General features: G+C 44.9%; 1 protein-coding gene across 1 annotated transcript in view; it reads right to left on the bottom strand.

The window, feature by feature from the left end:
• The window catches only part of LOC140191884 (supervillin-like), a 263,570-nt gene that overhangs the window by 129,116 nt on the left and 118,799 nt on the right, over positions 1 to 15,655 (bottom strand). Inside the window, 2 exon segments of the mRNA XM_072249701.1 lie at positions 4,938 to 4,975; positions 9,189 to 9,338. Of these exon segments, the coding sequence (XP_072105802.1) occupies positions 4,938 to 4,975; positions 9,189 to 9,338 (188 nt within the window).

Raw genomic sequence — 15,655 nt, 5'->3', positions numbered from 1 at the left:
TAATCTCCAGAGTCTTGTGATTATATAAAAAAAACTTTCAAAAAAACACAATAACAACTGTCGTTGGCCCCAAAGAAGCTGCTGCGTCCAGGGGCGCTGCCATCTTACCGGGCCAATTCTCCTTGATCGTTCAGCATGAGTGACCTCAGCAACAGAGAGCAGACGACTGCAAGATGCTGCACTGGTCGGTCACGGCTATCGAAAGATGCCTCAGGCCAACCATGTCAGTTTCCTGCTCACTGCACTACTGCTGAAATCACCAGTGCTCAATACAGCATCTAAGCAGCTGGGTGGCCATGGCGGTAACTGGCCCTGTAACTTTGATATTGGTGTAAGCCCACAATTGAAGCCATAGGAGATCACAGATCATTCCAAGTGTGTGGGTGAGTGGTGGACTTAGGGTGGGGTGGGGGGGGAAGTGATGGGAATGTGGAGACAATGAAACAGGATTAGTGTAATTCAGTTCTTGATGAAGAGCCTTTGCCCGAATAATGAACTGTGCATTTCCCTTCATAGATGTTGCTGTGCTACTGAGTTTTGTTAGCTTTTTATTAGTGTAAATGGATGTTTGACCTGATGGCTTGAAGACCATTTTCCCGTTGGGTATCTCCATGACTCTATCTCTTTGAGAACTTAAACATAGAAAAAGCTGGAAACTCTCAACTCTTATCAGTAGAGAGAGAAACAAGAGTTAGTGTTTCAAGTCAAAAACCCCTCATCCGGACTAATGTCAGATGAAGGGTTTTCAAACTGAAACGCTAACCATTTCTCTCTCCACTGAACCACCTTAGCAACTGAGTAATACCTGCATTTTATAAAACAAAATTATTTGATTTCCAGTAGTTTTTTTTTTGTTTTTCATTTACTGTGTGATGACTGTTTTGCAAAGACCTTACTCCTTAGACAGGTTAAAGGAGGAGACCTGGGGCTTTATGTTCTCCTCACCTAGAATTTACACCCTCTGCCACGGCCCCTCTGGTCGGTATGTGCCAGTCCTAAGTCTTCCAGCAAAACAAACACAATCTCCATGCAACCTTTCATTGCAAGGAGTTTTGAAATGATTGTGGAGGTGAATTTTGGCATCAGTGGTGATGAGGAGTGTTTCCAGGTTGAGCAGGTAGGTCCAGATGGTGGTGCAGCAGAGTATGAGAGTGTGAGTGACCCTTTAAGCCCACCCAGCTCCAGAACAGGTGACATTGTGGAAGAAACTGGTTGGCTTCCAAGTGACCAATGACAAATGAGCTTAAGGGAAATCGTCTCTGAACTTCACCTGGCAACACTGGAAAATGACATTACACTACTAATCACATCATTTAATTTATAATGGACGTCACACAAGCACAACACACTCCAGGAAGTCATCATCACCAAATGCCCATTACTCCATGTTGCATTTACTTGTTACTCCAAGAAGTGCCTGGGCAAATATTTGTGAGAAGTGTGAAATAAAAGAAAATGGTCATTATTGTGTTTCACTCCAGGTAACAGTCCCATAACACTGAAAAAGGGAAGTTTAAGCAGTTGAATTTCTTGATGGCTAATCCTTAACACACAAAGGAATATCCCAACCTCATCACAACGGAGATCAACTCAAGAGCACAGCAGCAGAACAGATATCTTAATCCCCACCAGCTCCATCCATCTCATTTTACAGACACCAGCGACCTGTTTCCTTGTAGCACCCTGTAAACTACATGACTCACACCATGAAGCCTTGGATTCTGAGTGTCAGGCTGTGGTTCAGCTGTAACCTCCTACCCAAGTCTGAATGTTGTGATGGCTATTTGGGATATCTGGGCACAAGGTATTATTTGGAAAAAAAGAGATGAGGGCTTTCAAAGTGTGGAATAGCACAATAGTCCCTTCAGCCCATTGCATCCATGTCAACCTTTACGACCATTTACACCAGGGGTTCTCGATCTTTTTTATGCCATGCAGCCTTCCTATTAACTGAGGTGTCTGTGTTCCCCAAGTTGGGAACCCTTGACCTACACCAGTCCCGTTTGCCTACATTACAGTATGTCCATATCCATCTATACCTTGCTGATTCAAGTACCCGACTATATGTTTCTGGAACATAGTGGTTGTAGCTGATTCCACTAGCTCCCATGGGAGCAAGCTCCAGATATGAACCACTCCCTATGCAACATACTTCCCCTTCAAATTCCTTTTAAACTTCCTTCCACTCACCGAAAATCTATGCCCTCTTTTTGATACCACTGTCAAGAGAAAATGTTTCAATCTATCCTGCCCATAATACTCAAAATTTCAAGTATACTGTACCTACCAGATCACACCGAGCCTCCTTCACTCCTGGGAAAATAGCACAACCTAACCAATCTCTCCCCAGTCTTCATTGATCTTCTTAGTCACCTCCTCAAAAAACTCAATCAAATTACTGAGGTAGAATTTCCCCCACAGAAAGCCTTGCTGGTTATCCCTTAATGGTTCCTGTCTTTCAGAATGTATACAAATTCTAACCATTAGAAATATCTCTAATAATTTCCCTCATATTAACATAAGATTCATTGGCCTTTGAATGTGTATCTGACTTATCCCTGCTGTCTTCTTAAGTAAAGCAATAACACTAGATATTCTCCAGAGACACAAGAGATTCTGCACAGGCTGGAAACCTGGATCAACACACACGCAAAATTCTGAACAGATCTGTGGAGGAAAATGAACAGTCGACATTTTGGGGGAAGACTCTTCATCAGGACGATGATGAAGGGTCTCGGCCTGAAACATCATCTGTTCATTTTCCTCCACAGATCCTCCAGCATTGTGCGCGTGTTGATTAGCTATTCTCTAGTCTTTGGTACATTTCCTGTGGTTAATGAAGATGTAAAAATTACCATCAGTGTCTCAGCTATCTCCTCCTTTGCTTCCCATAGCATTCTGGGATGAATTTCATCCCGATCTGAGGATTTATCCACCCTTAGAGTACGGTGCAAAAGTCTTAGGCACATAATCTTATAACTAGGTTGCCTAAGAATTTTGCACAGTACTGTATTTGTTAATATGGAACAGAGAGTGAGTTTGTAAATCTGACGGGAGCAAAAGATGTTGGAAATGGTGAGGTGAAACACTGCAGGAGGGGTGTGGGTCAGGTGATAGAGAAGGAGTGCCAGGGCGGGGCTTGGTACAGGTGCAGACACAACCAGCCCTGAGAAAGCAAGCAAGGTCATTTGATTCCAAATATTTGGTTTATTGATTATTACAGAACATCCGACGCTTCCTACTCCCTCTCTTCACCCTTCCCCTTTTCCCGACCATGATTCCCTTTTCCCAACATTGATTCCCCTCTCCCTGCCCTTTCCCACTCTCAGTTGACAATAGATAACCATATCAGAATCAGGTTTATCATCTTTCACATAAGTCATCAAATGTGTTTTTTTTTTGCAGCAGTACAGTGCCATACTTAAATTATTACAAATCTGTGCAAAAGTCTTAGGCACCTAAGCTACATACAGTATACACACCTAAGACTTTTGCACAGATCTGTATGTGTCCCACAATATTTAACATTTCCTTCTTCTTAATACTGACTAACCAGGGCTAATAATGTACCCCCTACTTGAACTCATTATCCTCCACATCCTTCTTTTTGGGGAATACAGATGAGATGTATTCCTTTCAAACCTTGCCTACATCCTTTGGCTTCACACATCATTTAGTCCTTTGGTTCATTCCTTGAGCACTTACTTGCTCCTGATATACTGTAGATAATCTTGGAACTATCTTTAATTTTACTTGTAAAGAATATTTCATAGCCCCTTATTGTCTAACTATTTTTTTGTAGTTCTCTCCTATATATTCAATATTCCTCAAGAGACTCCCTCGATCCCTGTTGGCTATCCCTGTGAAACACTTCCTTTTTTCCCTCTGATCAAACCTTTAATAACCTTTGTCATCCAATATTTTCTAATCTTATCATTGCCTCTCACCCTTACTAGAACATGGTGGCTCTGAACTCAGGGTGACATTTATCCCTCAAGCAACAGCTGTACAACACTTTCATTTATATTCCTGATTCCTGTGTGAACTTGCAGTGCAAAAAAAACCTGGTCGTTATAATTATTTTATTGCAGCAGTCACTTCACATCAAAAAAAAATATAAGTAGTGCTAGAAAAAGTATTGAGGTAGTGTTCCATGTCCATTCAGAAATCTGATGGCAGAGGGGAAGAAACTGTTCCTGAATCATTGAGTGTGTGTCTTCAGGCTCCTGTACCTCCTTCCTGATGGTAGCAATGAGAAGAGGACATGCCCTGGGTGCTGGGAAGGGTAGGATGCCCATGATAGAGCTGACTGAGTTTAGAACTTTCTCCCAGCTTATTTCGATCCTGTGCAGTGCCCCCAAACATGAAAACGTGCTGTGCTGTGCCCCCTCCCCAAAATATTCAAGACTGTGGTTTCTACTTGTGGTTCAGAGGTTGAGATGAACACCAAATAATCTGCTGGAGGAACTCAGTGGTTCGCGTAGCATCTGAGGTGCGAAAGGAATGGTCAATGCTTCAGGACAAATCCTGCATCAGGATGGTGGAGAGGGAAGATAGCCGGTTTAACAACAGAGTGAGTAGTAATTAGGGTCCAGTAGATAATTAGCAGACCAAGGAGAGGTGAAGGATGTCGAGCAGATGAAGCCAGGTATGGGATGGGGAAGAGTGGAGGTAGGTGGATGATAGGTGTAGGAAGCTGATATTCACAGTACATTTGACATTGGTGAAATGGAAATTATAAAAAAATGGAATAGAAATAAGAGATAAGTATAAAGTATGTGGTAAGTACAGGCCAAATGTAGGTTTAGAATTCCAGCCTGAAGGATAAGATGTGGTAGAAATGTGCACTAACGATCCCCTGATTCCTTTATTGTAAGGATTCCACATCAATAATCTTTTGGATTGATTCATGGTGGCTGTGTTGGAGTGGTACTCACCCTCAGTGTTGTCCTTGCTTATATTCAACACATAAGTTCTGTAAGATTAAAGGAGTGAGAGAAACTGAACATTAGTTACTGACAATCTGTAGAGATAGTTGAACAAAATTAAACTCACATCTTTCCCAACATATCTTGTAAACTTTAGAACTCTAAAACTTAAATAATTTATAAACTGCTACTGCCTTATAATCCTGAAACTCAGAACGACTTCCATTGATGATATAACCCACCCTTTACCCTTTAATACTGTATGTATGACATACATGCCTATTACAACAGACTTCACTCACAAACATGGAACAATTTAGGCAGAAGATGAAACAAGGCAAGCAGGCTCACCTTGTCCTTGTGGTTTTAAGCAACTCAAAGTTAACTGGGAGAAAATGCATGCGAGTGAGACCGGAGGTCAGATTCTGTTCTTTACTGATACTGGAAGCTCATTAAAACAGAGTAAAAACAATGAGTAAGGTATAGATTTACACTACCTTTCCATTCAAGCAAATCATATCTGACTTTTACTTCACCTTACCCGCCTTTCACACCACTATGGTCTAATTGAGAAAACACTGGCATTGAGAATTACTACCTACTAGCATTTACAGTTTGGGGGGAATGGGCGGACAGTTTCAGATTTCATTGGTCCTCTTGTGAAACCAGACCTTTCATTTCACTCCTAATAGCTGTTTTGCTTTTAAGATTCTGTACATTGTACTGCACAACAACAAATGGACTTCTGAATCTTTAAAAAAAAATCAATCTTTTTAGAAAAAGGACAATGAAGTCAGGTCAGTATTTGAGTGGTCCACTAGGTTTCCAAGCTAGGAGAATGAACTTAGATCATAAAGAGCTCCGTGTAAACGTTGCCTCATTGTTCCAGTACCATCAATCACAATGGTGTCTGTTCACTGAAATATCACAAAAGCTTACATTCACAACTGCATTGTTAAATAACCTTGGGTTCTCACTAGTGCTGGGAAAGTTAGTCTTCCTGTATACAATGATTCTTTAGGCACTTAATTGCATCTGCCATGCAGATAGCAAAGTAGAACTCTGTGCAGTATCAGGATCACTAACACTACCTGAGGCATGAATGAGATCCTAGAACCAGATTCCAGCTGGGGAGCACATTTAGCTAGAGTTCTACACTGGATCACTACATGTAAACTAGGTTAAAATAGCTGTAAACACAAAATACTCTGCAGATGCTGGGGTCAAAGCAACACTCACAACATGCTGGAGGAACTCAGCAGGTCGGGCAGCATCCGTGGAAACATTTAGTTGACGTTTCGGGCCAGAACTCTTTGTCAGGACTGTAGAAGGAAGGGGCAGAGGCCCTATAAAGAAGGTGGGGTGGGGGAGGGTGGGAAGGAGAAGGCTGGTAGGTTCCAGGTGAAAAACCAGTTAGGGGAAAGACAAAGGGGTGGGGGAGGGGAGGCAGGGAGGTGATAGGCAGGAAAGATGAAAGAGGAATAGGGGAAAGCACAATGGGTAGAAGAAGGAGGCGGAACCATGAGGGAGGTAGTAGGCAACTGGGGGAGGGGGCAGAGTGAAACTGGGATCGGGGAAGGGAGGGGGGAGGGAATTACCGGAAGTTGGAGAATTCAATGTTCATACCAAGGGGCTGGAGACTACCCAGACGGTATACGAGGTGTTGCTCCTCCAACCTGAGTTTACTTGCCTCATGGCAGTAGAGGAGGCCATGTATGGACATATCCGAATGGGAACGTAAAGCAGAGTTGAAATGGGTGGCAACCGGAAGATCCTGTCTGTTGTGGCAGACAGAGCAGAGGTGCTCGACGAAGCGGTCCCCCAATCTGTGTCGGGTTTCACCGATGTAGAGGAGGCCACACCGGGAGCACCGGAAGCAATAGATGACCCCAGCAGACTCACAAGTGAAGTGTTGCCTCACCTGGAAGGACTGTTTGGGCCCTGAATGGTGGCAAGAGAGGAGGTATAGGGACAGGTGTAGCACTTATGCTTACAGGGATAAGTGCCGGGTGGGAGATCTGTGGGGAGGGACGTGTGGATAAGGGAGTTGCGGAGGGAACGATCCCTGCGGAAAGCGGAGGGGGTGGAGAGGGGAAGACGTGCTTAGTGGTGGGGTCCTGTTGAAGGTGGCGGAAGTTGCGGGGGATAATGTGCTGGATCCGGAGGCTGGTGGGGTGGTAGGTGAGGACAGGGGGAACTCTGTCCCTGTTGTGGTGGCGGGAGGATGGGGTGAGGGCCGAATTGTGGAAAATTGAAGAGATGCGGGTGAGGGCATCATTGATGACAGCAGAAGGGAAACCATGATCCTTAAAGAAAGAGGACATTTGAGATGTCTTGGAACAGAAAGCCTTATCCTGGGAGCAGATGTGGCGGAGATGGAGGAAATAAGAATAAGGAATGGCATTTTTGCATGTGGCAGGGTGCGAAGAGGTATAGTCGAGGTAGTTATGAGAGTCAGTGGGCTTATAGAAGATGTCAGTGGACAGTCTGTCTCCAGAGATGGAGACCGAGAGATTGAGAAAGGGGAGAGAAGTGTCCGAGATAGACCAAGTGAATTTGAGGGCTGGGTGGAGGTTTGAAGTAAAGTTGATGAAATTGACGAGCTCAGCATGGGTGCAGGAAGCAGCACCAGTGTAGTCCTCAATGTAGCGAAGGAAAAGTTGGGGAGCAGTACCAGAATAGGTTTGGAGCACAGACTGTTCCACATAGCCAAAGAGGCAGGCATAGGTGGGGCCCATGCGAGTTCCCATGGCTACACCCTTAGTCTGAAGAAAGTGGGAAGAGCCAAAAGAGAAGTTATTAAGTGTAAGTACCAGTTCCGCCAACCGGAGGAGGGTAGTGGTAGTGGGGAACTGGTGAGGTCTATTGTACAGAAAGTAGTGGAGGGCTTTGAGGCCTTCTTGATGGAGAATGGAGGTGTATAAGGATTGGACATCCATAGAGAAAATGAAGCGGTCGGGGCCAGGGAACTGGAAGTTATTGAAGAGGTGGAAGGCATGGGATATATCCTGGATGTAGGTGGAGAGGGACTGAACTATGGATGACAAAATAGAGTCCAGGTCAGCAGATAGAAGTTCAGTGGGGCAGGAGCAGGCAGAAACTATGGGTCTACCGGGACAGTCAGACTTGTGGATTCTGGGAAGGAGGTAAAACCGAGCAGTATGGGGTGTGGGAATTATGAGTTTAGTGGCTGAGGATGGAAGGTCTCCAGAGTTGATAAGGGCAGTGATAGTACGGGAGACAATGGTTTGATGTTTTTTTGGTGGGGTCCTGTTCCAGGGGTAAGTAAGAGGAAGTGTCAGAGAGCTGCCATTTGGCCTCAGTGAGCTAGAGGTCCGTCTGCCAGACTACTACAGCACCACCTTTGTCTGCGGGTTTGATGGTGAGGTTGGGATTAGTGCAGAGAGAGTGGAGGGTAGTGTGTTCAGAGGGAGTGAGGTTGGAACAGGAGAGAGGAGTGGTGAAGTTGAGACAGTTGATGTCTTGGCGACAGTTGGAGATGAAAAGATCGAGTGCAGGTAGAAGGCCCGGGCAGGTGTCCAGGAGGAGGAGGAGTGTTGAAGGTGGGAGAAGGGGTCATCAGTAGGGGAGGGGAATCCTTGCCAAAGAAGTAGGCTCGGAGGCGTAGGCGACGGAAGAAGAGTTCAGCATCATGGCGGGCACGGAACTCACTGAGGTGTGGATGGAGGGGGACAAAAGTGAGGCCCTTGCTAAGGACAAAACGTTCTGCCTCAGAGAGGGGAAGGTCAGAGAGGATGGTGAAGACACGGCAAGGGTTGGGGAATAGCTGTGATGCCTCAGTTGAGCAGACTGCCAACTAGCTTCATATGGGTTCCACATGACCTGTGAGTCCAGCAGAAGTGAGAGCCTTTAACAAGTGAGCTAAGTTAAGGAGTGTGGAGGAAATGGGATCAAGTACAATTGAAGGCTCCATTTTCTGTGCTTTCTGGGCAAAACTCACTCCTGATGCAATTATTTATTGGGGGAAGAAATACACCAGCAAGTCAGGCAGCACCTGTGGAAAGAGAAAGAGTCAACGTTTCTGGTGAATAACCCTTCATCAGATTCTTCAACCTGAAAGGTTAACTCAGTTTCTCTATTCACACATGCTGCCTGACCTGCTGCGTGTTTCCGGTTTGATTTCTGGATTCCAGTACTTGCATTTTTACTAAATTTCAAAGCCATGTTGTAGCTGGCATCCAACCTTTCTCTTAACTGAAAGAAAGCGTTCATGCACATCCCATCCACACCGTGTCTTACCGTTCGGCCACCGTGAGGGGCTGAGTCCTGAAGCGATCGGATGTTTTGCGGTTCACCCCGGGGTTAATGTAGCGCCTGGGCCTCCGGCGCATCTCCCAGCCGCATGCTGCTGCCAGACCTGTGCTGGCTGTGCCATGACCACTTTCACCACTAGTTCAGGAGAGAGAGAGAAAAGACAGGAGAGCAAACAGACAGAATGGAGTTGGAGGGGAAGAAGACTGCAGCGTGAGAATGGAGAAAGGTAGAAGAAGGGAGCAGTGAGAGGATTATCCCATGTGTAAACAGGATCAAAAGAGGGTGCAAAGGGTTGTAGACTCAGCTATCTCCATCACAGGTAGAAGCCTCCCCACTATTGAGGACATCTTCAAAATTTAGTGCCTCAAGAAGACGCCATCCATCATTAAAGACCCTCACCATTTGAGATATGCCCTCTTATTATTACTACCACCAGGCAGGAAGCATAGGAACCTAAAGACACACACCTAACATTTTAGGCACAGCTTCTTTCCCACCACCATCAGATTTTTGAATAATCCTCACTATTCATCCTTTGCATTCTGTAGTTTTTTTTTATAGATTATTATAGCTTTTTGTATTTTGTATGTGTTGCATTGTGCTACTGCTACAAAACCACAAATTTCACCACAAGGTAGTGATAATAAACCAGATTCTGCTATTAATCGAGGAGAGAAAGACCCTGGCTCAGTGTGTGCGCTGAAGGTATCAGGTAGTTGAAAAGAATCCAGCATTTACATTTCCAAAACACTGAACTCTGGCCATGAATGGTTTATAGAGCCAGACTCTAAATGGAAACAATCAATTGCATTGTAGAAAACTAGCCAGAACTGTGCACCGCAGCAAAGTAGCAACAAAGGGGCACATTGAGTTGAAGTCTCACCGTCATTCCGTTCTGCCATTTCACTGTAATTTAAGCTCAGGTTGTTGCACCGCAAGCAATGTTACTGAAGCCCCATGGGCTTAGACTACTCTTTACTTCTCTGTTGCTTTCTCTTGGTTGATTTCTCCTTCCATCTCAAACTCCCAGACAGATTCTTACTCAGTTGTAGCTGAAGGCAGCACCTAATGTGTCCTCAATTTCCAAACTGTCATCACACCATTCCTTATATATTTAAATGTAACTTCCTTTCCACATTACTCAGGAGAGCTTGCATTTCCCTGAAAGCCGATACTTGTTTCTGCGAGGGCTCCCTCTTTTGACGCACAAATCCCGAGTGGATTTTTGTAAGGCTTTCACTTGTAACAACCTGCACTGTTACTTGCCAGTTACTGTCAAGCAGAACGCACCAAGACCAGAGCAAATAAAAACAGTCGGGGATATCAGATGAAAGAGGATATTCAGACAGGAGAACAATGGGGGAGGGAGGAGACTTTGGCAGGTATTGAATCTAACAAGCAGCAAAGAGGCAACGGGAGCAAATAGGCATTTCTATATTGCTGAGAATTTAGATTTCAAAATCGTAAGACATAGGAGCAGAATCAAGCTCTACAGCCCATCAAGTCTGCTCTGCCATTTGATCATGGCTGATTTATCACCCCTTATCCAGGTACAAAAGGGCATAAATAGACTCAGAGTCGTACAACATGCATATTGTCCTTCTGACCCCGTTCATCCATGCCCATTGACATGCTTATCTGACAATAATCCCATTTTCCTGGATTGGGCCTAATCCCTCAATTCCTTTGCTATCCACGTACCTGTTCAAGTGCATTTTAAATGCTGAGATTGCATCTCCTCTACCAACACATGATGTGAACTTGTTCAGGGTACCCACCACCCTTTGTGTGGAAAAACTTGCTCTTCAGATCTCTTTCTAATACTTACCCTCTCACTTTAAATTTATACCCTCTATTTTTATACTGGCATTGAGATTCCCTATCATGGGAAAATTATTTTAATTGCCTACTCTATTTATGTGTGTCGTGGTGGAGATAGGTCTCTACCAAAGGAGATGCAGAGTGCTCCTTCCCTCCGCCAGCATGCAGGTTACCCTTGGACAAGGTGTAGTATCTGCTTAGCCCCCCGATCAGGGTCACATGAAGCCATGGGGGCAGGTGGTGGATGGTCGTATGAGCAGCTGGTGCTCATCGCAAGTCCTGGTTATGTGATCACTGACTCCAGGTAGTGAATCTCTGAAGAATGTTGATAATGGCTGGGGTCACCTGTCTGGTAAAGACACTGCCCAGAAGAAAGCAATAACAAGCCATTTCTGTAGAAAAATTTGCCAAGAACTATTATGGTCATGGAAAGACCATGATCACCCACATCATACAACATGGAACATAATGACAATGGTGACCCTATCTGTGCTCCTTATAACTTTATAAACCTCTGTATGGTCACCCTCTGTCTCCTGTCCTCGAGTAAGAACAACCGAAGCTTCTTCAATCTCTACTTGTCACTAAAGCCCTCTAGTTCAGGCAATATCTTGGTCAATCACTTTCATATTTTTTCGAGTGCTTCCACATCATGACCAGAACTGCACACAATCCAGTCCTGATGAAGCATCTCAGCCCAAAACATTGACTGGTTATTCCATTCCATAGACACTGCCTCAACTGCTAAGCGTATTGCTCTGGATTCCCAACATCTACAGGATCTCTTCTGTTCATAATATTCCAAGTGTGTCATAACCACTGTGGCAAAACTGATAGTCAAAAGGTGCAAGGGAACTGTGCACAAATTATAGTAAAGTTTCTCCAAGCAGACAGTCCGACTGGACCATTTGGCATCATCTCCCCCTTTCCATTTCTTCCTCACTCTCTTTTAACAATATGAGTTCCCTCCATCAGCATTGTCTGTCCCAGTTACAGGCTCACTCTGCTGACTAGAGGAGGATAACCTCTGCCCCAGCCCACAGTAGTTGGATCCATAGTTAGGAATATGGAGGGGGGGAAGACCGTCAATTTTGGGGATCAAATCTCAGGGTACCAGCAATTCGCTGTGGTGGTGGACACTGAGCCAGTTTCAGCAGGCTCCGTTGCAAGGGGAATGTGGTGAGTGTTTCGCAAGGAGTCACACGTTAAGATCCTCCTGTTTAGTGGTTTTAGTAACTGCGCATGATTTAATACTTGTAATTTCAAAGCCATGAGGAATATGTGGCTCTTGAAATCGGCAGTCATTAGTTTGTGGATTTTGAATGCAAGTTTTGAAAACGTGAGCTCAGTCCTTCATGAAGTTCGGCACTCTTATGATTAGTAGAGCCATTGGCCTATGGATTTTGAGCGCGACCTCTGAAAAAGCAAGTTGTGACATTCAGTACATCTGCGATTGGCAGAGCCGTTTCTTGTTGATTTTGAGCGCCAGTTTTGAACAAGCGAGCACAACTAGTTGTGACATTCTTGCAGTCCATTGGCTTATGGATTTTGAGAGCAAATTTTGGAAATGGAAGCACAGCCAGTCACAGCATTCAGTGCTCTTGCGATCAGCAGGACTGCAGGTTTGTGCATTTTAAGCGTGGCCCGTGAAAACATGAGCGCAGCCAGTTCTGGCGTTCGGCACACTTGCACTCTGCAGTCATTGGCTTGTGGATTTTGAGTGTGAGATTTGAAAAGGTGAGCACAGCTAGTCGTGACTTTCTGCGCTCTTGCGATCAGCAGAGCCGTTGGCTCGAGGACTTTGAGCGCAAGTTTGGAAAACTTGAGCTACCAGTCGTTACATGCGTTCTTACAATTGGCGGAGCCGTTGGCTTGTGGATTTTGAGCTGGAAATTTGAAAATGTGAGAGACGCTAGTCGTGACTTTCTGCGCTCTTGTGATTGGCAGTGTCGCTGGCTTGTGTATTTTGACTGTGAGCTTTGAAGAAGAGAGCGGGTGCAATCGTGACATTTGGTGCTCTTGCGATCAGCAGAGGCATTGGCTTGTACATTTTAAATGCGAGCATGGCTGGTCATGACATTTGGCACTCTTGCGATCAGCAGAGGCATTGGCTTTTGGATTTTGAGTGCGAATTTTGGAAACGCAAGCATAGCCAGTCACGACACTCAACACTGTTGTAATCAGCAGAACCATTGGTTTGTGCATTTTGAGAGCAAAATGTGAGCGCAACCAGTTCTGATGTTCAGCGCTCTTGCTCTCGGCAGAGCCTTAGGACTGTGGATTTTGAGCTGGAGTTTTGAAAACATGAGCACGGCCAGTCATGACACTCAGTCCTCTTGTGATCAGCAGAGCTGTTGGACTGTGCAGCTTGAGTGCAAGTTTTGAAAATGCGAACAGGGCCAGTCATGACATTCGGCACTTTTGCGCTCTGCAGAAATATTGGTCTGTGGATGTTGAGTTGGAGCTTTGAAAACGTGAGCTCGTTCAGTCATGACATTCAGCATTCTTTTAATCGCCAGCACGGATTTTGAGCACGAGTTTTGAAAAAAACCAGCGGGGCCAGTCATAACATCAAGCGGAGCCGTAGGCTTGTGCATACTAAGTGCAAATTTTGAAAAAGTGAGTGAGGCCAATTGAAACATTCAATGGGCTTAAGATCAGGTGCTAGGGTCAGGGACGTCGCAGATTGGGATAACAACATTCTAAATAAGAAAGATGAGCAGCCACAAGGTGTGGAGCATATTGGTACCAGTGACTGGAAAATGGACTTAATCCTGAAGAATACAAGGAGCTAGGACTAAAGCAGAAAAACAGGATCTCAAGGGTAGTAATGGCTGGATTAATGTCTGTGCCATTCACCAGTAGGGACAAGAATAGGATGACTTGGCAGATAAGTGTGTGGCTGCAGAATTGGTGTGAGGGGTGGGTTCAGATTTCTGGATCATTGGGAGCTCTTCTGGGGAAGGTATAATATATACAAAAGGACCAGGTTGCACCTGAGCCTGAGGGAGACTATTTTCTTTGTGAGAAAGTTTGCTAGAGCTGTTAGGAAGGGTTTTGGCCCTAAATGTCGACTATACCTTTTTCCATAGATGCTGCCTGGCCTACTGAGTTCCAACAGCATTTTGTGTGTGTTGTTAGGAAGGGTTTACCTAGTTTGGCAGGGGTCTGGGAACCAGAGTGACAGGACAGAGGATGGGGTAGATGGTATTCAAGCAGATACAACTAGCAGAGAGACTGTGAGGAAGGAGATGCAGTTGATTGGGTAAAATTGCAGTCAGTGGGATGGGTTGAAGTGTGTCTAGTTTAATGCAAGTTGCATCAGGAACAAGGGTGATGAACTTAGAACATGGAACAGTACATTGAACTACGTTGTTGTGGCCACTACGGAGACTTACCTATCACAAGAGCAGGAAAGGCTGGTGGATGTTCTGGTGTTTAGATGTTTCAAAAGGGACAGGAAGGGAAGTAAAAGAGGTGGGGGAGTGGCATTGCTAATCAGGAATGGTATCATAGCTGCAGAAAGGCAGGACGTCCTGGAAGGATTATCTATGGAGTCAGTGTTGATGGAAGTCAGAAACAGCAAGGGAGCAGTCAGTTTATTGAAAGTTTTCGGTAGACCCCCCAACAGTATCCAAGACACTGAGCTGCAGATTGGGAGGCAGATTTTGGAAAGCTACAAAAATAACAGGGTTGTTGGTCATGGGTGACTTCAAGTTCTCTAATATTGATTGGCTCCTCCTTAGTGCAAAAAGTTTAGATGGGGCAGAATATGTTAGGTATGTCCCGGAAGGATTTCTGACAGGCTGACTAGAGGAGGGGTCATACTGGACCTGGTTCTAGGCAATGAACCAGGTCAGGTGTCAGATCCTTCAGTGGGTGACCATTTTGGAGACAGTGACCATTATTCCCAGACCTTTACATAGTCTTGGAGCAGATGGCATGGGAAAGTATTTAGTTGGGGGAGAGGGGATTATGATGATATTAGGCAGGAACTTGGGAGCATAAACTTGGAAAATCAGGGAAATGCAGAACGGAAAAATGAAGGCTGTAGTACTTGCATGGTATTCTGGATGGGTTTGCCCCCATTCAGCTAGGGAAAGGATGGTAAGATGAAGGGACCATGGTTGACAAGAGATTTGGAACATTAGTAAAGAAGGAAGCTTACTTGAAGTTTAGAAAGCAAGAATCAGACAAGGGCTCTAGAGAGTTACAAGCTAACCAGGAAGGAGCTGAAGAATGAACCTAGGAGAGCTAGAAGCGGACATGAGAAAGTCTTGGTGAGTAGAATTAAGGAACACCCCAAGGCATTGTACATGTATGTGAAGAACAGGAGGATAACTAGAGTGAGGGTAGGACCAATCAGGGAATGAAGAGGTAACATGTGCCTGGTGTCAGTGGAGGTAGAGGAGATCTTTAATGAATAATTTGGTTCAGTATTCAGCAGTGAGAGGGACCTTGATGCTTGTGAGAATATGTTGATGTTATGAAAGAGAACATGCTTGAATTTTTGAAAAACATTAGGATAGGTAACTCACCAGGATCAGATGGGACATATCCCAGATTACTATAGAAAGTGAGGGAAGATATTCCTGTGCCTTTGTGTCCTCACTGACCTCAGGTGTAGTACC

The sequence above is a fragment of the Mobula birostris genome, chromosome X (assembly GCF_030028105.1).
Source record: "Mobula birostris isolate sMobBir1 chromosome X, sMobBir1.hap1, whole genome shotgun sequence".
NCBI classification, from domain to species: domain Eukaryota; kingdom Metazoa; phylum Chordata; class Chondrichthyes; order Myliobatiformes; family Myliobatidae; genus Mobula; species Mobula birostris.
Note: the sequence above shows the minus strand (reverse complement) of the source record. Positions and strands in the feature narration are given on the sequence as shown.